We start from the raw sequence: 24,092 nt of genomic DNA, 5'->3' as shown, positions 1-24,092 counted from the left end.
AAGGTTACCCAAGCAAGAGATTGAAAATTCATCATCCTGTTTAGGTATTACTGAGCTAATTAAAAAATAAAATAAAATTTACAAAATAGAGCCATTATTCCAAACTGTTCTTAATCTTTCTGTCATTGTGCTTAGGTAGAGGTGAAGTATTGAATTACAGAGAAAACCTTTGTCATTCTGCTTTTTAAACAAAGTTTTGATGTGGGAATTTTGGACAGCGTACCTGTAATACACGTGGAGTGAATTAACATGCACATCCAGCTGAATACAGTATTCATATTGTAATGATTGATTTTATTTTTTTTTTAAAAAAAAAGATGAAATGTGTCCTCTGGAGTGGCTTCTATTTGTACCTTTCGTGTTCTGGCAGGCCTTCCCATACTCCAGACAGCAGTGCAACAAACTGCCAGAGAGCTTTTCTTTTTTCTCCAGACAGGCAGCAGCAGCCAGGCTCTGTCAGGAAGGTCAGGCTGACCCAGAACCGGCTCCAGCAGCATTCTAGGAACTGGCGCTCGCTGACACTGTGGCAGCTATTCTCCTCTGCAATAATACTGTGCCTTCTGAGACTTCACATGCTGTAAAATCTAAGAATATACACGCTTTTGTAAAGTTTTGGAGGGTGACACTGAGTATCCAGTGCATAAAACTGGTGGGGAGGAGTCTGGAGGGTAGAAATCTAGCTGGCAGGAGTGCACAGCCTTTCCTGGCAGCACTTTGTACTGATGGAAAATCTTGTCTGTGGCTTTTAAAGTATTTCTCTCTCCCCTGGCCTGTCCTTGTGTGTGTGAACTCAGTTCCTATGCCACTAAACACACAAATATCTTACTAAGACAAAAAGAGAGATGCTTCAGTTATGTGGGTGTGCTGTTCATAATATATTTATCATGGATATAGTAGTTTGTCTTGTTTCAGAAGAGACAAAGATAGACCTCACGTCGGTATAGAGTTGAGTACACGGCAGCATGGGTGCTCTTCCTGCCTATCCATCAGGAAGGGAAAACTGTCATCTGTCTTTCTTTTTTGTATATTGGATTTTGCCTTGGATGTTGATGGAACACTGGTGAATACTCACTTCCTTTTGCCTGAGTTTACATGCTTAAGTAGACCTATTATAGTTAACCTCCACAGGGACCTGGACAGGCTGGAGAAATGGGCCTGTGAGAACCTCATGAGGTTCAACGAGGCCAAGTGCAACGTCCTACACCTGGGTTGGGGCAATCCCTAATTTCAGTACATGATGGAAGGTGACATGATTGAGAGCAGCCCTGTAGAGAAGGTCTTGGGGGTGCTGGTTGATGAGAAGCTTGACATGAGCTGGCAATGTGCACTCACAGCCCAGAAGGCCAACCATGTCCTGGGCTGCATCAAAAGCAGCGTGGCCAGTAGGTCAGGGAAGTGATTCTGCCCCTCTGTTCCTCTCTTGGGAGACCTCATCTGGAGTACTGTGTCCAGTTCTGGAATCCTCAATGTCAGAAGGAGATGGAGCTGTTGGAATGGGTCCAGGGGAGGCTACAAGGATGATCTGAGGGCTGCAGCACCTTCCATACGAGGACAGGCTGAGAGAGTTGGGGTTGTTCAGCCTGGAGAAGAGAAGGCTCTGAGGAGATCTTATAGCGACCTTCCAGTACCTGAAAGGAGCCTACAAGAAAGCTGGGGAGGGACCATTCATAAAGGCTGGTGGTGGTAGGACGAGGGGGGAATGGGTATAAACTGGAGAGGGGCAGATTTATATTAGACATTAGGATGAATTTCTTCACCATGAGAGTGGTGAGGAGCTGGCACAGGTTGCCAAGGGAGGTTGTGGCTGCCCCATCCCTGGAGGTGTTCAAGGCCACGTTGGATGGGTAACATGATCTAGTGGGAGGTGTCCCTGCCCATGGCAGGGGGGTGGAACTAGATGATCCTTCCAACCCAAATTATTCTATGATTCTATTGCTGGTGTCAATTTTCACTGCTTTGTTATACTAGAGAAAACAATAAAACCGTACTTACAAATATATGGCTTCAGGCCTCCAGTAAGATGGGAGGCAGAGGGAAGTGGTTGCAAAAGGCATGTTTTATGCCCTGGTCCTACTGCAGAATACATTGTAACTTGCTGCTTTTCTGAAGCAGAAAGTAGGTGGAAAAAATGAGCTGCAGGAAATAAAATTGCATCTCAATTTTTATTTGTTTATGAGGTACACACTGCTAGTTTTTATTACTGCTTATTACTTTGCTATTTGTTTTGAATTATTGGTGTGATGCAGAGTGTCCTCAAAGCAACAGGAATTCCAGTCTATGGTTTCCTGTCAAAAGAAAATCTAGAGGTTTTGTGGTTTTAAAGCAAAGACATGAAGATTACACCCTGCCTGCATTAACAGGCAACAGCTGAAGCTGCAGGGTAGGATTTTCTTCAAATGGAGAGACTGAGTGTGCCTTGTTGTGGGTGTAAGAGTACCGGCAGTGTACTCTTTGAGTGCAGTGGTGAGATCATGGATATCATAAAGGCTATTATCATGATGAGACAATTATTCAGCCTACGCACTGGAAGCCTGTGCAAACTAGCTGATTCTGATCAGTGCTTGGTTTTTTGGTTGCTTTTATTTTCATCAAATAGTATGTAAATTGTTAATTTACTGTTCACAGAGTTCTTGTGGTGCAGCCCAAAACTTGTTTTTCATTAGCACTCTATCCATAGCCTCTGCCAAACTACACAGATACTCAAACTCATCTGTACTGGGTTGTGGCCTCTGTAACTTGCACGTTGTTTAGCCTGTCTAAATGCAGCCTGAAAATACTCTTCAGAACATATAATACAACTCTAGAAAGCAGCTCTAAGGCTACAAGTTAAACTTGAAATATTTTCTTCTCCTTTTATAGGCAACAATATAAATTTAGAAGAGATGCATCATTAACTCTATCTATAAACAACTGTAATTTTATGTAGTGCTTTTACAGTTTAACACCAAAAATCTTTCAGTCTCTGTGAGGAATCTGGATAAAATCGCAGTTTTGTGTGTGCAGTAGAACAGGACAACTTGTTGTGTAAGAAAAAAAAACGGTACCTAGGACTTCTACTCACAGAAGTAATCAAAATGTGATGATGGGATAAGTGATGGAAAAAGCCTATTAGATCATCTTAGCTTTTATCCTAACAATGCAGAATTGTTCTTTACAATTATTTTCTGTATTTTCTAGCTCGGTTTTAAATGGACAAGTAATAAGGTTCCAGGATTTTCTTTAGAGCAGAATTCTGTAATGTGCCTGTAATTTATGCTGAGAAGTCTGCTCTGTTGTATCTTTCCTCATAGTTTATTCTGTGTAATTCTTCATTTTTAAACACATGGACTGGTTGTAGATTTTATTTTTTATTCTATTTTAGATACACTAAGACATAAATTTTTAAGACTTTCAAACTCACTAGAATAAATCAGACACATCTCTGTTCTATTTTGATTTGGATCTTCATTTGGAGCTCTGGTATCCGCAGCAAATACTTCTGATAATCTGGAACATGTTAACGGTCATAGATCTTATATTAGGACCTGAAAATATATTTCTAACTGTCCAACCTTATTAAAGCATACAGCACTGAAATCAATAAAATAGTTTTGTGCTACCACAGTAATGCTGAGCTAAGAACAGACTTTTGGAAGCTGGGATGTCTGTGTACAGTGGTCATGAGTGTCACCACCCTAAATATTGATAAAGAAACCCGCATATGTATTTTAGAAGGGAAAAGCTGCGAAGCTTCCATTCTGGTTGTAGTTAGAATTTTATATTGTAAAGGTTTTGTCTGTCCATGGCCAGATAACTAACCTGGTAAATACCTAGGCTGTAGTTTCTTAGGATTTCTAGTCTGGCAAGCGGGCAGGGAGATAGGATTTTTCAGTTTCTTCAAATATTTGTAAATTTGATAACATAGTTGGTGTTTTTGTTTTGTAGACAATTACTTATGCATTAGTCTTCTCTTACACATTAGTCTCCTAATGCTTATTTATGTATTAAGTATTAAGTTGCGTTAGATAGATCACATGTTTATCTAGGACACAAGGATGTCTTGATTCAGAGTGGTAGTTCAGGGGCTATCTGACCCACAAGTCACAGACTTGGGGCTTCTTTTGTGGAAGTTTTGTTTGAGGTGGTTTTTAAAATTTTTTTTCTGTTGTTTGGTTTTGGGTTTTTTTAAGTAGAAGTCATATTATCCTTTTCCCAGCTTTGGATGCATTGCACAAACCACTTTCATGGTGTTCAGCACTCGCAAAGGAGATATGCACATATGTGTTCTTGCTTTTGTACTGTCCTGCTGACTTTCATGAGCCTTTGTAGGATTATGGATCCTATATGACTTTGCTGAAGGCCAACAATGAAGTTGTAGAATTTCTTTCCCATTCTATTGTGGAGCTTCGTTACTCTTATTGTTAAAAAAAATCACAGTATCTTACCCAGTTCTGTGTTGCTGTAATTTAGACTTTTTACTCCTGTTACTATCCATAGTAATAGTGGAGAACAGACTATTTCCTTCTGCATTTTGACAGGCTTTGGTGGACGTGAGCTCTGTTGCCATGTTCCATTAATCATCCTTTCTTTACGCTATATGAGGTTGTGTTTTACAGAATTCCAATTGTTCTTGTTGATTTCCAAATATTCATACCTTTCTGGAAGGAGAATAGCAGCAGTCAGACACAGTGTATTGGAAGCTTTGCAAATGCTAAATACAAGAGAAAGATTGCTTTATTGTGTAAGCTATATTTCTACACTCTACTGTGCTGTTTATCTTCTGTCCTGTGTTGAACTTACAGTATTTCATACCCTCCAGACTCTGCTGAAGAACAGTGTTAACTGCTTGTTCCCTAGACCATGCAAATGTTTCTTTTCATCCTTATAATTCTTACTGAAATTAATCTCTTTTTGTTGGTTTTTTTCCTCAAACCATTCCTCTGGTCTCACTTATGATTTTGATCAAAAATACCTCTCTAACATGCCTGGATTCCTTGTTCTTTCCCATTGTCTGTGTTGGTAACACACATTCGTTTCTCCTGCCTTACTCATTAATGAAAACACCAGAGAGAAGCAAAGCCAGGACAGGCGCTTGCAGAACATCCATCCATTTTGACAATGGATGTTAATATCTCATTCCTGTCTTTGGTTACCAGACCCCTCGTGGATTAATCTAGCAGTCTTTTCATCAACATATGTTCCTTCCTTTGCTCATGAGAATGTCAGGTACGAGTATTGCTTTTCCACTGTCTTCAACACCTGTCACCCTTTCATGAAACAAAATTAAATTAATTTGATACCGTTTCCTCTTGACAAATCCAGATTGATTGCTATTCTTCCCATTACCTTCTGGGCGATGACAAATTTTTTGATACAGGAGTTTTCTGGGAGGTAACTGGACTAGTGCACAATTTTGTTACCTCCTATTCTTTCAGGTTTTTTTATTTCCCTACCCTGTTTCTTTCAATTTCAATATCAAGTTTGCCATTTAACAGTGGTTTGGTATTGTGCCCGTTTTCCAAAGGTCTCAAAAAAGCCCAAACATCCCAACCCCCACTATTGTAGCTGGAATTTTATCTTAAGCCGATGTAACTCAAGTGTCTTATTATGAACTGCACGGAGTTCACCTTCCTTGTTGTGAACTTGCTTTATTACCCTTAAAGCTGTTCCACTTCTGTTCTGGGGTGTAAATTCTTGTATTTTCACTTATCTTCTGCTCTGTGTAGTATTGATTATTTAAAGTTTGGGTTCATTAAATATTTTAGGTAGGATTTATGCTATCTTCAGGAGAGTAACAATGCATTTCTCTCGGAACAGGACTTCCATGCAACCGTCCTCCCTCCCAGCCCCTCCACAAACTACTTAAAACAAACCAAAACACAACAACAAAAAGAAAATTATTAAATCATCCAACCATATGGGTTTTCCTTTGCAGGAGAAAGAAAAAGTGGGGGAGTTGGGGAAGCAGGGGGGTAAGTAGGCAAACGAGTAAGATTGCAACACTGGCTGGAATCTTTGCTAAGTATGCATGTGAATATGCACATCTAAAGCTATTTATTACTAACCACAGATTCAGAGAAGCATTCAACGTTGTTTTGTGAAGAAAGTGATTGCAGAGTTAGAGCAATAAATTCTTCACATCTCCAGCTGACAACCTTTTCCTAGAAATTTAGTGCCTGAAATAGGACACAGGGTCCCAGCTGAGACCCAAGCAAAGCTGTGTAGGAGAGATTTCTTTACTGTGTCGTCAAGGCTGTTACTTCTGTTTTCACGTCCCAAGAATGATATTTGCCTTCTGTTAACTTATGTTCAGTTTGTCATACAAACAAAAAAACCCAATACCCCCTCCAACCTCATCATCTCCAACTCCACCTCTCTCTGAAGCAGGAGGAATACAAACCTCCTTCCACTGTATACTGTTTATTTAGCTTACAAAGAGATTGAGACAGGAGTTGCCTCTTACTATGTTGTTCTGAATAGGGCATTACTATTACCTGTGTTTTCAGGCACCACATCAATGCACCTATTCTGTGATAATAATATATTATACCGGTGTGGCTTTTTTTCCTAAGCTAGCTTGCTCTTGCCAAGCCAAGAGAGAATTTGGCCTCCTGTGGACATTAATAGCTTTGTATGAAATTAATGCATAAACAACATTTCTGAATTTTTGTAGTGGCAGTGGTTTTGTTTTGCTTTTGACTAGTCACTGGTAGTTATCTTTTATGCTTGAAGGGTTTGTTCCAGTTGGATTTTAGCACTGAAATTCTTATAGCTGGCCTTCCCTTTTTTTTTTTCCCAAATAAAATGTAATTCTCTGTTTCTAAAATGACCCCGAATGATCTTTGGTATTAGTTTTGCCACACTTGTATTGGTTATACCACTTTATTAAGTGTAAACTTGTAGATTTTATTACTATTATATGAATTTACGTATAAGAAAATGAGAATGTCACATGAAAGATATGTATTGATAACCTTCAGCATCATCTTATTGATTTTTAATGATTCTGCTTTTTACATTTTTTTCCCCCTTTGAAAGTCAAGTCACTGCTGCACAGAGCGTGCAGAACAGTTAGAGTGCTGAAATTTTACTTGGGCAGCATGTTGAAATTGTAATGAATCCTTGACTTAATTATGGAGAGGGTCCTTTGGGAATGAGACAAAGAAGATAATTTGAACATAGGAAAAGGAATAATGAATATTTAAGGAGTCTAATTAAATGAGTTTCTTATGCTGAAGTGGATTGGGATTTTTTTTTTATTTTTGCTTTCGTATTTTCTATTTAAATGTTTCTTTAAAACTTAGTAAATTGTGGGTATACTGGTAGGACCTAGGGTCTTTGCTGAAAATTCTGCATGTAGTTTGCAAAAGTGGGAAGTCTGCTATTGAAGTCCATTAGGAAATATGTCCTCTCTGCTTGTTAAAGGAGCCTAGGTCCAGCATGCAAGTGTGGCACTGGACAGGGAAGGAACTGGAACAGCAGCTCTCTCTGTTGGCTCACATGTACCTGTTTTCCTTGTCTTAGGAATATTGCATGTTAGTAGTAGATTTTTTGCGCATGAAAGTAACTTGGAGAAATTAAAAATGAAAAATACCTACCGTACAAAACAAGTCAAGGAACCTTTTTTCTTCCTTTCTTGTACTTTCTGTATTGTTGCACCACAGAAATTCAACAAAAAAATCTGTAGTTGAAAGTCTCGGGGCAACTGGGAAATGCTGGCGGCTTCAAAGGGAGCCTTTCTTGTGACCCTTGCAGGTGGATCCTTTGTTACACTTATTGAGCAACTTTTTACTTCAAAATAAAACAACAAGTGAGCCACTGTTGATGTGCAGAACTTGGGCAACAGGAAAATGCATGGGCATTGGGTCACTTAGCGCATCTCCCTACTGTCAAAGGTGGGCGGAGGAAAAAACCTGTTACATAAGGTGATCAAGTGCTACCTTTGTCCAAAGTTGTATGTATTTTCTTTTTGTGGCTATGCCACGGTAGGGAAGGTAAAATAATATTCTCATAGTCACGCTGTCTTCCCAAAGCAAAGGGGTTTATGAGCCCTGAATACACATCATGCAGTGATTTATGTGGGGCCTCGCTTAGTCAAAATTTCCTTTAGCCTTGAGTATGTAGTTTGGATTGAAACCTAACAAAAATCAAAGGATTTTAAAGGGCTCTAGAAAATGATCTTTTAGTTACAGGCAATGTTGTTGCACCTTTTTGTGACCGTTAGTGCCCTCCCACTCTTGTTTTGCAGCTTCACTTAAGCAGATTCACTTATTGACACCTTTGCCGGTAGCACAGCTCTGCAGTGGTATGGCTTTTCCCATAGGCTTTATTATTACGAGACTGCTATTGCTTTAAAAAGGGGACAGCAGGTGGGGATTCGGTGCCGAGTAACTTGAAATACCACAAAGACATTTCCTGATGCTGTTTTGGGTTATTTTTAAACCACTCTGAGACAGAGTGTTTTCCATCAGAGACAAGCAAGGAATAACTTCTCATATCTTTTTGGGTACTGGATGATCTGACAGAGGTGCTTCTGAAAGCCGTACAAGAACCTTCTTGTTATCTGCTTACGTTACGTTGAAGGGAACCCCTCCACAGGCTCAGCGTTCATTGGATGTGTGAGCAAAGTGGCTATTGCTTTCATATATCGGAGCAGAAGTTAACCGATGCAGCAGTGTTGATTGTCCGCTCAGGGTAAAGTTTGTTGCTGAACCATAAAATCCTGGTGAATGATTGTTAGCATTTCTTTCTTGAAGCTCATCAGGAAAGGACAGATCCTCCCATCATATCACAGTGTTCAAGTTACGCCTGTGGGAGCATGAACCTGATATAACGCCTACTGGTGCACTTAATCCTGTGTGCCAGGTTAGGTTGTCCAGGCTGCGTTGCTGTAGCTTGCTGAGGCATATAACAATTCCCAGATCAAAACTCTCTGTTTGGTGCCACGTCGCACCATCCACTGACCTCCTCATCCCCTTGTACTGGGGCTTGCAGCAGGAAAACTGGGAGAGCACAGTGGGCTAGGCAGAGAGTAACTATGAAACTGGGCATCCAAGGAATGTTAACAGGCTGAATTTATGGTTTCAGAACATTGTTGAATAGATCCAAACAAGGTTTGAAAAATATGTCAGTAGTTGTGATCTAATGTCAGTCCTAGACTTCCCCTGGTTAACGTGTTTGAAACCAATTTACTACCATTTCACAGTGATCTTTGTCAGCATCCCAAAGACACTGATACTCTACGCATGAGTTTCAGTCCTGGTTGTAGACTGTTATTTGAATTCCAAGGAAAAATTTAGAAAAACCTTTTCTAAAAGTGCATGCTTGTATAATTTCAGTGGTTCCCAGTAAACGTAGGTTCTCAGCAGTATTCTTCTTGGCAGAGGAAGAATAGGAAGAAAGTTTTTTGTGGGTCTGCTCAGCAACAATTTAGAGATAACAAATCTTACTCTTGCCATGTTCCTTGCATCGGATACATTTCCTGGGCTCTGTAGCAATTCCATCCACAAACCCACTCAAAAATCTACCTTCCAATTAGTGCGCCTCTATAAATAAGATACATCGGTACCTTTTTTTTTTTAGTTTGTTATGAGTCAGAGATGAAACTCTACACCATCTTCGCAGAACAGTTAATATTAATTTGTCCCTTTTAGCTCCCTTTCTCTATATAGGCCTCAAACAAAATTATCCTGGTTTGAGTGTCAGGGGTGATAATCTTCAGGTCCTGGATACGCTGCAGCCTTCTATAGTCACGCTTTTGCCTCTGCTGGTCCATGAGCACATTGTTTCCCTCTCCCAGTTGGTTTGCGGGCAGATTTACTCTGTCTGCGTGGTAGCCTGGGACGGCTGAAGATTTATTGTCCTGTTTTCTCTGTCCCCGAGGCCATGGGTTGAGTGAGCCTTGAGTCAGCTTTTGAACTGTCCCAATTTAGAATGTAAGTCTTGAAGGCAAACCCAAATATGTGGTTGTTTCCTTTAAATATCGTGTCTCGAACTGGAAGTTAGTGATGAATTCACAGCCGTGTCAGCCAGCCTTGTGCTGGGTGTGTGCTGGACTGCAGGAGACAGGGCTTCATCACTTAAGTCAAACTGGATCGTCTCTGCATAGAGGAATAGGAATTTTGCACTTAATTCTGTGAGCTTGAATGTGGCTGCTGCTTTGAGGTTGAGCTCAGAAGGCAGGTGATATTCCATGAGTGTTGTCAGTGTAGGTGTTTTTGTAAGGTGGATTGGTTAGTTTGTGGAGGTTTTTTTACATTTACAATCACTGTCATTTCTACTTAAATTTCCAGTCAGGGCAGCAGGGTCATTGAAGAAGTAGCAAACCTCCTGATAGGACAGGACAAATACCTTTAGATTCAGATATCTGGCTATTATCACTTCATCCCTGAATCTGTGTCATTTCCAAAGCTTCTTTACACTGTTCTGCCATAAACAAATAAGAAATAATACAATTCAATAAAGTCTGAAATTTTACGTTACAAATTCAAAGAAGTTAAGGCATTATAAAAGCAGTCTGTAAAGTGCAATTTAGATATTTCCCTTCTCTCCATGTAGAACGTGCATTGTTCTCTGACTGTCATGTTTCCTCAGAATTTCTCTGGGATTGTCATCACCAAAGCAGAATTCTGCTAGAAGAGGCAGGGAAATTCAATGCAACAAAACAGAAGTGCAAATCAAGCCTTAACTCATCGTATTTTCCATTTGCTACTTAGTGGCCTTTATTTTCTGCATGTTTGGAGATGAGTCCATCCTGCCCTGACATCAGATGGGTGAAGAGGAGATGAAAGTAAAACTAGATGCTAAATAAGCTTTTAATCTTGTTTGGTTGGTTTTTTGCTTGTTTTTTTGTTTGTTTTTGAGACACAAGGTCTTCTAGTCCCATGCGTGAGTAGACAAATCTTATGAGACCCCTTTGAAGGGTGCTTTTATGAGTTAATTAAGTTTCACATAGCATTTTTTAAAAAAACAGTACTCATTTCTTCTATCTAGTCTTCTCCCAAAGTGTTGTTTTCATGAACTAGTAAAGCAATATTGCCTTTATTTATAGTATGACTTGTTCTTTCTTCTGACCTACACTGCTTTTCTCAACAAAATAATCCAGAGCAGGGCTAAAGTGGCAGATAGACTCTCTTCTACTCTTTTATCATTTGTTCTGTATCAGATAACTCTGAAATTAAGAAGAGTAACCTAACAAGCATTGGCTTTATTTTTCTTCGTGTGTTTTCCTTTCCTTTGCTCTTTGCTCCTTCTAGTCTTCCTACAATGCTTCTTTTCATCTTTGGGAAAATGTAAACATACTTTGTTCACCAGTAGGAGTTGTCATAGTGACCTTCTAGTACTGTGTGTGATTATAAGCCTTTTTTGATCCATAGTGATCTAAGTAGTGTCAATATTGAATGTTTCTATGGTGTTACATCTTCGCTACGAGAGCTTAAATTTTCATAGGTCTATTTTTTGACATGTTCTCAGTAAACCAATATTTTCATGATTGTCCGATCTGGTTTTTTTTTCTTGTGCTGCATAGTTATATAAAATAAATGTAAAATTGATGTAACCATCTTTGATCCATAAGCTACTGATTAGTCGACAAATTAACTCAAAAATAACTAGATGGCAAATACCTTTTTCCCCGCTGTAACTTCTTGTGGTTTTTCAACATCTGTCTAAATGTTGTGTGCTAGTGCCGTTTTGCAGTCTCTCTTGAATCTAGTTTTAAAAGTGGAACTAGCAACTTAAACCGAACCAAAGGACACAAAAATAATTTCCTAGCCATTTTTATGACTTTGTGACTAGATGAAGCTAAGCAGTAACAGAAAGTCTAATTTTCCCATTGTTCAAATAAGATGCAATTTCTCCTTCTTTGTAACTTTATCAGGACCCTGTGGATTGTGCTGAAATGCTCATTGGCAATTCATTAATTTTGTAATTAAAGGTGAAATCAAATAGCTTAATTATTTTACTGAAGTCTGAAAAGAAGCACTTAATGAAATTTTCCAGTATCTAATTCCCTTGAAGTGAGTTACAACATATCTGGCATTAAAACCTTCACACTTCATCCAACTTTCATCTGGCAGTGCCCTATCACCTTCCAGTGAATGATGCCAGTTCACCATTTCCCCAAAAGCAAAAGTTGTAAATATACAGTTTCTTTTTCACAGGTGTCTGAATCTTATACTTTCCACTTTTGTAACCTCTTTTCTGTTTGAGACTGTTCCAGCCTGCAGATACACAACCTCCCCTCACATTGCTCCAACTATTTTTTGACTATTGTTTTACTAACTGTGACATAGCTTCTCAAAATCCTAGCTTAAAAGGGAATTTTTTTCTTCCTGAAATCTAGTTCAGGAGGAGTTCAGACTCTCCAGTTTTGAACTGCAGAGGGTTGTAATCCACGTCATAAAAGCACGTACATCTTTGGTCCAGTTGGTTAATTAGTTGAAAAGATACTTTGGATGGAGCAGGCTTGACTGACAGATAAAATCCTTGCACTTATGCATATCTCAGGGGATTGGGTGAGTTCGCTTATTATTCTCATTTGTTAGAGTTATTCTTGTTAATTAAAGCTTGGGCTGCTTGCTACCTGCATAGAATAAGGCCTGTGCAGAAGGTGGCATTAGGGCTTTTAAGTTGCACACGTGTACGTTCTTCTCTGTGCCAGCATTTTAGAAAGTATGCTTCAAGTATTTTAAACATATAACACTTTATGATACATAATTTTATTTTCATGTAATGAGGTTATTTGGGCATAAATTACGGGCTAGTATGGTGAAACGGTTTCTGGAACGTCACAAGATTAGCTAGCAGGTAGTGAATGACAGCAGCATGGACTTCATTTGTGGCTCAGATGAGAAGTTGGCTTCCTAAGGCAAAAGCTCACGAATCTTCCAACTCCAGATGGAAATATGCTGTGAATAAAAGGAGTCCAACTCTACTGAATTTTGTTGAATCCATTTTCAGTTCTGGTCCTGCTGTATTTTTTAAGAACTTCCCTGCTAATAACTGCATTGTCAGGCAGAGGAACTAATGTCAACTTTATTTTACGGAGAAAGAACTGAGCTTCAGAGAGTATAATTGCCGAGGTCATACAGGCAGCTTGTCAGCTAGAAAGCGAAGCCTTTGGTGTTTTTTTCTTTGCCTTTTTTATTTTCCTTTCATTTATATAGGCTCAAGGCGGTCTTCCACGTGATGCTCAAACTTAATTGATAGTGTCTCCACAAACTTCCTTGAGATGCCTTCTCCCGCCTTCTTAAATCAACAGCTTTGCCCAGTTCACCTCTCCAGTAGGGCTCTTGTGGTGCAGTAGAAGCTTTTCACTGCTGCCCTGTGCCTCACTGAAGAGCTGGGCCAAAATCCAGATGCTTTCCTGAATGTGGCCTTTGATTGCTTGCAGTTCTGCTGCAGAGCTGAAAGCACGCTCTGGGCATCCTTTGGGTATAGTCTTTGCATCTTTAAAAATAGAAGTATGTTTATTCAAGCTTCTGTAGTACATGGAGGAGTGGGAATTTACTACTTCTGGTTCAGAACCAGGCATTGCCTGAATGCAACATGCCTTTTTCCCCAACTTTCCAAAGGCAGCATTACGTATGTCTTCAGAAGTCGTTTAGATGTGGAGGAGGAGTAGGGAGAGGTACATAGTGTTGCATAGGTACAGGAAATTCTGGGTACAGAGAGAAACCTGTGATTTTACTGCATTAGGAGGAAAGGTCCCTAAGGTCACATAACGGTGCTCTCCATCCTTGAACATTGTTCCAAAATAAATAACTTTTTAACCCTAGTTTCTTAGCCTCTGAACAGTGGACAGTAGGACAGTGTGTTCAAAGTAGTTTCTGTTTTGGAAATTTAAAAGGTTATTTTATTTTTAACCATGTTATGGGAAAACTAAAGAAATGGATGCATGTCACTTACTGGACCTCAACAACCTGGATTCAGAAAGCATCTTTCAAATTCAGGGTAGGAGTATTCACAAGCTTGTGAGACCTCTCTGAATTTTATGCTACGCTCTGAAGATTCAATATGATTTGGCTAATCACACTTAAAATTCTTTAACATTATTTTTACAGCAAATTATGTTTTTTTCCTTCTGGAAAGAATTGCTAATATCCTGTAAAATGCACTGGTTTCGCTTGTGGAGACTTTTGGTTCTTATCTGAAACAAATCAGTCTGCCTTAAAACCCTAATCTTCATTACTGCAAAGTAAGCTACTAGGGATACTGGGAAAAACAGCAATCTCGAGGCAAGCTGCTGATTGTTCATATTTGTGTAGAAAAAAATATGGTTCCTTATTCACTAGATGCTTGCTCTGTATTCTTCCTAGTAAAAAATCCTCCTGCAGGCCCTAATACTGCTGCTATTTTACCTCCTGTAATGAATATTCAAAAGCTGCAGTCATTGAGGACTCAGGTGGCAAAAATAGTAAGATGATTGAAGCAAGCCTTGACATAAAAGCCTAAAAGTAAATTTCCAACTACATGGAAATAGTGCTGATTTCCCTTTCTGGCCACGTTAAAGAACGGTGCCAGGAAATCTCCCATGAATTAAATGCCTGTTTCACACACTAGTGTGATCACATCTTTCTTTCTGTATGATGTGTTGTAATAAGTATGTTTAAAAAAAAAAAAAAAGGAAAAAAGACAACAGAGCTTTCTGTAATCCCCTCTCACAAAATGTATCGGAATTGAAAAATGGGTATAAAGGGCACACTGTTAAGATATGGCAATGCATGCATTGTTTTCTACATAATGCAGTCAGGGTCTCCATGGTAAAAAGAAATTTTTATTTTATTTTTTGTCACCATCAGCAGTTAACCTAAAGTAGGAGCTGCTCCATTTCATTATAGGTTAAATGGCTTACCATGGAAAACTAGATGAGAAACGTACATTGTTAACAGTGCATTTTTTAATAGGTTTTTTAAATGTGCTTCAGGATTAGAGAAGAAAATACAATGCAGCATATGTTATTGTTCTGGAATTTTTTTTAATAGAAAGCACTCCTTTTCAGCATTCCCCCTTCAGTGGAGTCACTTAGACACTTCCAGCTGGTGGCAGGGGATACAGCCATAATACAGCTTTCTCTGTCCCAGCTGTCTTTTTCATTACGTTAAATGCGTTACGATGGCTGCACGGTTTTATAAAGGTTCAGGTACAGAAAGGTATAGGAAGAAATCTGCAACTATGTATTTTTGTAGTGACTGCAAGCTTCCGAGAGATCTCTGAATCCTGAATGTGTTCCTGGCTCTGGTCGCAGATTTCCTTCCAATCACTGGAACATTTGCTGTAAGGGCTGGCTAAAGGTGCCCGAGGAAATCACCTTTTGCAAGGGAGCATTGTTGTAAAGGATTTTTAATGCACTATGGCTCACGCAGCATCACAGTTAAAGAAAAACAGGGATTTAGAAATTAATGCTGATGAAGAAACTGAGAAAAAAAGAAAACACAGGAAAAGATCCCGGGATCGGAAGAAAAAGGTATCTAGCTCTATGCCAAATTCTGACAGGGATTCTTTTGTTTTAATTTTCTTACCTTGCAATTGAAGTATCAAAGCTCGTTCTTGCGTGTAACTTGGTAGCTGTCAGAGTAATTTGTTAACGTTGTAAAATAGCATTGATAACCAGGGCTGTGGGGTTTGCAAAGCAATTGAATGTTTAATTGGATATTACTTGATTGCAGTGATGATGCAGAAAGCATGCATGCATTGCCTAGAAAAATCACTTGAGTTACTGTGATATGCAAACTGCCTGTGAGTTGAAAATAGTTTGTAACATGATGTGAAGATAAATGCTGAGCTTTCTCATACATTTTACAGCCTAATAGTTTAGCCTTGCATACATGTACTTGAAAGGGATGTGTGTGGAGTCAGGTCGGTTTTTTTTTTCTTTGTGTTGGGACTGTGTCACGTTTGGCTTCTGAACATTGATTTTTGGGATAATGTTACAGAAATAAGGTGTTTCAGTGTTTCTCTTTTTTCCGAAGGTTGAGTTATTTTCAGTATTGAGCTGTAACAATCTGTTATTAGCAACTTTCTTTTGTTAGGGAAATACGTGACTGAAATCTCAGAGCCTGGTTTTCCTCTACTGTAGATTTGTCTTAGCTGCAGAAAACCCTCCAGCACACTAGGATCTGAAAAATTCAGTAGGCACTGCATTGCTCACTGTTCAGTTCAGGAGCTTCTGTGTGTTCCAGTCTTACTGTTTCTCTTTAAGGTATCAAGCAAAATAGTTACAGTTTGTGGCATAATGACAGATAAAGAGGGCAGCCACTTTGACAGCTCTGGATGTGTCCTTAAAAATGACACCTTGTTCTCTGCTCCAGAGAAATAAGGCCCTGCCTTGATTCCATTTCTCCGGCTGCAATGTGTTATAATTTTTCAAGAACATATCAAGAAGCAAGTTGTCTTAACAGAAATCCTGGTCTGTAGTATTTCTGTGTGCCTCTGTATCCCCCTAAGGGGGGTTGGCTAATCTTCATATGCTCAGGGAAGTGGTGCATGTGCTTCCTAAATGACATGTAGATTTCCTCTAACGTATGTGCATCTTTTGGTTGGGTGAGAGTCAGTATTTCCCTGCCCTTTTTTTCTTTTTTCTCTGCCATGGCAGTACTATCCATAGTGAAAAGCACTAAGAAACTCACTGCCTTCTGTCCTAGTGAGCACATTAGGAGACTGTTCAGATGGCTGCAGTGAATGTACTGCAGCACATTAACTGGAGGTAGTTTTTCGGTGTGAATGCATACATGCAGATCTTCTGAATCATCTTCCAATATAATGGAAAGTGTCAAAATAAGATTCTGTCTTTGGGGCCAATTTTGAGGTGCTACTGTTTGAAATTGGTCTGAATTAGCACTATTTTTCTTGTCTGCTGTTTAGGTTATGTGCAGGTCTATAATGTAGCTATCGGAGAAGGTATTTTTTTTCTCCCCTACCTGAAAATAACCACAGGAATTAAGCGTTTTAGGAGCTGGCCTGTCAACCCAGATTTACTGATGGCTTGTAAGCTAAAATGTGTAGTCTCTCAGCTAACTGTACGCATGATGCAGGAAGCCCACGTTGTACTTAATGTGCTCAAGTTTAACAATAGCGTGCCCAACCATATCTATACACTGTCTTTGTTTGAGGGTGCTTTCTCACAGTTTGTAATTAGAACAATATAGAAGGGATGTGGCACTGAGAGGCTTTTGATTCACTGAGGTGAGACAATTGCTTTGTGGACAAAAATGCTTTATTGTTTATACAACACAGTGCTGTAGAAAGGAAATCTCTTAGCAACCAGAGTGGCACATGGATAAATATCAGCCTATTAATCTCAGAAGTGTGGATTTTTTTCAAGTGTTTTATTTCTACATCTTAAGAATGAGATAAAATAGAAAGCTTTTGCTCCACTAAAGGCTTTTTTTGGGTGTCGTGTGTCCCCAACCCCTTCATATCACACTGGAATTTGGTAGCTCATTCCAGTTTCTTTCAGGGTTTCTTTAGGACTTTGCAGCAGATTCAGGGCATGCAGAGGCTCTTGCTACTGGGATAATGAAGTAAAAAGCAGCAGTTGCTTCACTTAACATTTATACACTTGTGCATCAGTCTTCTTATAGCAAAGACATGGTTTTGCCACCCAGAACATAGGGCGTAGGAAGTCCAATAATTGTGGTTTACCATTTTGTACTTTCCTGACTATTTAAAACATTTTTCCCCCAATTTTTCCACTATGAGTTGTGAGTCACTTCTTGTTCCTCTGCACCACCCACAAGCAAGCAGTACTTGGGGATTTTTTTGTTGATCACATGATACTGCACAAGGCTAACCCTTTGCTTAAGCAGGATGCAGAAATATCCTTTAGGGTCTTCCAGTCGCATTGGAACAACAGGGAGAGCTAACGTTTCTGGACAATTTATACAGTAAGGAGACTAAGGCAGCCAATGGTTAGAGAGTAAAGCTGGGGGGAGCACCCAATGTCCTAGACTTGATGATACCAGCAGCAGTCATGCTGATTTATGTTCCTATTTAGTTTGAGGATTGCAGTCTGAGGGTAGTATTTCACTGCTTTTGACTGGTTAAGCAATTTACAATGTAATAATGTTTCTTTTAAGGCTTGCTTGGATACTCTATGAGAGAAATGACCTTTTTGAAAACACACACAAAACAAACCCCTGTATTATATCCAATCTCATTTAATTTCAAGGTGAGATATTTTCAGATTGCTGCACTTAGCTCTGTAGAGATGCTGTGCTTCTGTGCCCTATGGACCAACCACATACTTTCTGTTCACCTGAATTCAAACGTTCCTGAAGGTTCAGTGCTTAAATAGTTTAACTTGTGTAAGAAAAAAGGATGGGTCCAGCAAGTGAAATGGGTGCAGGTGAAGGGTCTGTATTAAACAGGTTTTCTGTTTATTATGTTCAAGTTTATATTATAGCTTCAAGCAGTTCTGCCTCTGGATGGTTGTGCAGTGTCCTACACTGCAAATAGTTTGAGTACGCTCAAGGGCAGACCTGAGCCTTTAATGCTATCACAGAACAAACCAAGCTAGCCTTAAGAATAAGTGACTGATAGGGTGGCTTGCTTGATTCTTTATAATGCAGCTCTGTATTACATAGTATGGTTTGTGAAAACTAGAAATTGTTTATCCTGTGTCTGAAAATAAATTAGTTGCTTAGTCAGTGCTATTCCTAAAATAAAGGTGAAATCTGTAATTTTTTCTCTGTTCTCTCTTCAGTACATAGCAGAAGAGAAGGGTGGGTCTTGGCACATACTCAATGATTTATGTTTTATACAATATTCAATAGGACTGAAGTAGTTTCCAGGAGCTTGCATGTTCTTTGGGAACACAGAATAGCTTGAGCATAATGCAAAGCCTGGCTGCTGCCATCTCTGATATGTTAAAGGCTGTTACTGTCACATCCTCTGCTGCTGCAAACTTGTGGGCAGCAGGGAAAGTAATGCATGTCAGTGTCACAAATCCTAGTAATTTCATCATAAGGCTCACAGTGTTTGAAGGTTTTGCTTAACTTTCAGGTATGCTGGAAAAATTGCCCTGCAATTTCCTAATGGGTGTGAATTGAACTGCTGTGTCAGGAATGCTCAGTCGTGTAGGTGCGTGGCTGTTCATGTGGTTTCAAGGAGCTTATACATCTTCTGAGCTGGGCTCTGCTCCCAGCTGGTTGGGCCTGTGGGAGATGGTTTGGACTGCCCAAGGTAGCAGAGCTGGAAACACCTCCCAGGGGCGGCAGGACCTCAGGAGGGCATCATCATATCTTAGCTGAGAGACTCCCACTGCTTCCTTTCCCCTCAGCTCTCTCTGGGCTGTCAAATGTTCTATGGATCTCAGCCTTGTCAAGATTTCAATATGAGTCTCATGATGTTGAAAAAATTCACCATCAGCACCCAAACAATTAACCTGAGCAAAGGGTTGTGTGCAGACAATCTTCAGTGCAAGTGCCTTCTTCAGTTTGGTTCACAGTGATAATTAAGCACGTTTGAGGAAACAAGGGATAATTCTTTCCCTGACGGGCACAAGTTTGTGCCACGAATTGCCTTGTGGTTTTAAACAACAATTTGGGTTAGAATTGCTGCAGTTTTCACATGCAAACAAGACTATCAGTTATCAGGTAAAGCTTGAAATGTGAGCTTTGAGGCTTTTAACTCCAGTAACAAATACAAATCCCCATGCATTTTAAAAAAAATTTTAATTTCATGATTTAAAAACAAATGTCAGGATTAAAGAGATCTGTTTCATGATTTCTGAACAGTTGAGCTTGACAGCAGTAGAATCTAGATAGGACAGGCACAAATGATTGTTCCTTAACTCATTTGTGTTAAAGCACAAACCAGGCAGATGCTGCTCTAACATCTGGGAACTTGACCTATGGTAAATGAAAAGATTGTGTAGATTTAGGGCCTGAAGGAAAAATATAAGTCAGTGAATCTTTCCTAGGTGCAACAAAAATTTCAGCTGTGTCCTTGATTTTGGACAAGATTCTCTTTCAGAGGCAAATATAATCAAGTATTTGAAAGATAATTTTTGATGCATGTTTGGATGGGATATCTACTAGCAGTGATATCCATCCACCTGTGGATGGGATATCTACTAGCAGTGTTGAATTTGGAGTTTGGTGGTGAAATTGTTTCAATTCAGCTAGAAAAACAATTCCTTCTTTGAAGATGAGCCCCAAGGAATGAAAAGATTGCATTGTATTGTGTGGGTAGCACTACAGCATCATTTGAAGTGGGCACTGCTCAGTGTTTCTTTGTTGTTTATAAACCCAGAAAAAAAATTGCACTGTTACACATTTACATTTTTATTTAAGCAGGTTTAGAACATTCATCTTTTTCTTTTCACCTTGATGCCTCAGGATTGTGCCGTCACAATGGATGGCTGTTAGTTATTATACAAATGTCAGTTTGGGTTATAAACCACGTTATACTGGATGTTACCAGCCCATGGTGGGAGGAGATGGGGGAAAGGGAGGGCTAACACTAGGCAACCTAGCCATTATAGCAAGATTGCTTAGTGCCTAGATTTAGAGCTGGGCTCTCTGTGTGTTAATCAATATTGTTTCAACTGCCTGGTTGCTATTAATGTAGTCTTTAATCCTTCTGTTTTTTCCACTCAGTTTGGTTTTCACTTGGTGTTTTGAGGGGGGAAGCTGGGAGGGGACAGACAGCATCTCTTCTATGGGAAAATGGATGCTTTTAAAGCAAAAGGAAGTTCAAAGATGTTTAGTGAACAGTGATATAAAAAAAAAAAAGGGAAAAAAACCGAAAAAACAACCCAAACCAAAATCTTTATGCAGTTATGAATATTCAGTCCAGTCAAAGCATTGCTAATTTCAAGCTCTTAACTTGCCTGAATTGGTGGCTTCAGGGTAAGTCATGCGTGCTTTGATACAATTCCCCTTGGCCATTCTCTAAATGTTTGTTACTGTGAGCCAGAATGTTTGTCAACTAGTGGAACCTGACTGAGCACCTTCTAAAATTGAGTGTTAGACTCAATCAGACCTAGTTTGAGTGGAACAGGGAGTAAGAACTGGGCGCTTACTGTATGTCATGTGTGTAGAGGAAAGAGATAGAGAAGAAAAAAGTCTGAGTTGTATGTTGTACTTTAAAAAAAATAGAATGCTTAATTCCCATACAAAGCCTGATGTATTCCCACATTGATTTGAATGGAAGCTTGGACAATAAAGGGCCAGATTTACTACTATTCAGTAATTTTTATAGCTCTTTAGGCCACTGGTAGAGTGGTAACAGGGACATTCTGACTGAGGCAGTAGGGCTAGCACAGACTGAGTTATAAAGGCTTAGAAAACTGGACCCTTAAGGGTTTGATTGGGCCCAACCTGCCTGTAGAGTTCAAAACCTCTTAGGCTTTTAGCACATCTACAAAATAAAGCCTCCCTGATAGACTGGGATGGGGGGGGATGCTCTTTCAGTTAATGAGCTCAGCTGAGATGAGACAGCTCCTCGCATTGTTCCTCACTGCATATTACACGGAAAAAAAATGGGATAATTCAATGCATGTACATAAGACAAGTTAAAGCAATGTCCTCATTTTCAAAGGTATCGAGTATCTTCCAGCCCTGCAGCTTCAGCTGAGAGCTTTGAGCATTCTGCAGATCAGGCCCTGGCATCTCTGGGGGATGTTTGGGATCGTGTAACATCTTAGAGAAATCGCATGTGTGTTGCCTGGGCATGGCACTTGTGTGGAGCTTTGCTTTGCTGGCCAGTGCTGCGCGAGGTGGCTAGTTCCTGATGCCACAGAAGAGGTCAGCTTTTGTTTTCATTTGTTACAAAGATTGATTAGTATTTATTCAAGTAAGACTAATACGGACAGGAGAACTAGATTGAAACATGACTGTTTTGCTAATTCAAAAGAAATTCACTCTGGGTTTTATTTTTTATAGTATTTTAAAAATCCTAATTTTGCCAGTAAGATTAAATTCTCCATTGTTTAGAAAGTTATGACTGTTTAGTAATGTGAATTAGTCCCACATGAAATTGTTAGTGCTGAGATGTATTTAAGCAGTTTAATGCCTTTTTTTTATGTACTAGAACTAAAACTTTATTTTGCCTTTGCACTTGCAGAAAGATACTGGATATGTTGTACTGTGTAGTCACCTTCATCTGAGCATTGTTCTAGAAAACTTTTACTGGTTTGCTTTAACAACCTGAATGATGTGTTTTACCTAACTTTTTGTTTGTTCAGCTATGTTTTATTCACAGTTTTGGATTTTAGCTTATTAGGCAGCTGAAGGATGTAACATATTATATGTTGTTCCATCACAGTTTATGTATCAATTTTAAATCTCAGTTCTAGTGTTAATCTAGTTAAATTTCAATTTCTTCCCAACTTTTCATTGAAAAATAATTCATGATTAAAGAGAAAAGTACAGAGTAGAAGGAGTTCACTTATGTTTATGATATCCTAGATTATGCAGAATATATCCTACTCCATATTTACCCAACTAGAATTAACAGGACTTTATAGAAGTAGTTATTTCTTGATAAAAGTAGTAGAGTCCAAGGCTCTTTTTAACACATCTATTGCTCATTATCACGACCAGGAAACAAAAGTCTCTACTTTAACAGGTATCCACTACCCCATCATGGCAAGTTATATAGACATAATGTCTGCATTTATTTAATGGGTTTAATATATGATATGTAAGACATGTATCATGGTGCCTAGTGGAGGCTACCTCAATGAAACCTCCATCGGTAGCGTTAAACTTGATGTCTCTGGTGACCCCATCTCAAGCAGAAGCCAGGCAGGCTCCCATGTGTGCCTGGTGCTTCACCTATGGAAGTAATAATTTGTACATGCAAAAAAAAACCAACCCAAAACAACCAACCAATTGTGATCTTGTCACTTGTTTCCTTTGTGAAGGAAGGGGTACATGTGTCACTTTGATGTCTGGTCCAGTGTCAGTGAAAATCACTGCCTGCTTTCTGCAAAGAAGTCTGCTTATAGGAAAATGTGGTTTGTAGATTCTGAGCAGATTTCTGAACAGCTTAGTTTTGGTGCATATCAAGGGAAAACCACTCATCACTAAATGAGCTTGAATTATATTAGTGTATTTCACACTTATTTGTAATACCTCTTTAAGTACATCTGTGTAGATGAGATGAGGGTATAAGATGTCAATTGTTTGTACTTTTGCAGAATATGAAAATATTTTTGAAAGCAGAAAGTGTTGTCTTGTGAAATCTTGCCAGCTCAGCTCTGAGCTACAGCCCTGTTCTTAACCCTGTGGCCCCTGCCTTTTGAAATAAGATGTTACTGAGTATCCAGGCTCTGCTGGCCTAAGAGAGTTGGAAGGGAAGTCAGAAGAGGAGACAGGTAGTTGCTGAATTCTGAGTGCTGTGAAAGGATTTCCTGGAGCTGCTGAAGTGGCTGGTTTTGCATAATCAGATTTTAAAAGTAAGCACCACGATTATGCAAATCATTGAACTCTGACTGGCTACAAGCAAGTAGTAAACAATCTGAATTCAAGTACTCACGTAGTTCACTAGTACTGTGGAGTAACCATGGGGTGTAACACAAATACTCTTCTCCACTAAAGACTATGGGATCTGCCAAGCTGGGGATGGTGGTTTTGTGAACAGCTGCTTGCATGGCATCTTTGTGCTGAGGAATTCAACCTGAGTACAAAACCTCATACTCTCTACAGCAAAATATATATGGAACACATGTAGTAGAAGAGTGAGTTTGTATGTGTGCAGATCAGGAGCACAAGGAGAGGTGGTAGTCAAGGATTAGGTTGTGTCTCTGCCTGTGTGCTTTGCACCAGTCCATCCATAGCCCTGAGTCAGGCATCTCCAGAGCGTCCCTGCTTCCCAAAGTGAGTCTCCATCCTTGTTAGGGAGCACTTACCCTGGGCAGGTTGCCGTGGTGCTGCAAGTGATTTAATTTCAGAGGAAGCGTGTTGCTTTCGCTCCTGTGCAGTGGCTCCTGGAAAGCCAGGCTCAGCCCACTGCTCCTGCTGTTGGCCAGTCTGGGTCCTTAGGGAGAAGCTGTCCACAAATTATTATTGATCTTTGCAGAACTGTATATTTTGTGGGTGTATATAAATAATGTGTTTCTTCATTTATGTAATTTACAGTGTGACCTGATCCATTGCTGACATAGA

The 24,092-nt window shown here is 39.5% G+C and overlaps 1 protein-coding gene across 5 annotated transcripts in view; it reads left to right on the top strand.

The window, feature by feature from the left end:
- Nucleotides 1-24,092, top strand: part of ANK3 (ankyrin 3) — a 345,846-nt gene that overhangs the window by 130,427 nt on the left and 191,327 nt on the right. For 4 of the 5 annotated variants that reach the window (XM_069864356.1, XM_069864355.1, XM_069864354.1 and 1 more), the window contains exon 1: nt 15,033-15,445. The exons of the other annotated variant lie outside the window; for it this stretch is intronic. In XM_069864356.1, coding sequence (XP_069720457.1) covers nt 15,332-15,445 — 114 coding nt within the window. In that variant the 5' untranslated portion in view covers nt 15,033-15,331. Of the gene's footprint in view, nt 1-15,032; nt 15,446-24,092 lie in introns of those variants that run through there. 5 annotated transcript variants of the gene reach the window in all.

Source organism: Phaenicophaeus curvirostris, chromosome 9, assembly GCF_032191515.1.
Source record: "Phaenicophaeus curvirostris isolate KB17595 chromosome 9, BPBGC_Pcur_1.0, whole genome shotgun sequence".
NCBI lineage: Eukaryota > Metazoa > Chordata > Aves > Cuculiformes > Cuculidae > Phaenicophaeus > Phaenicophaeus curvirostris.
The sequence above is the reverse complement of the archived record's forward strand: the minus strand, read 5'-3'. Positions and strand labels throughout refer to the sequence as shown.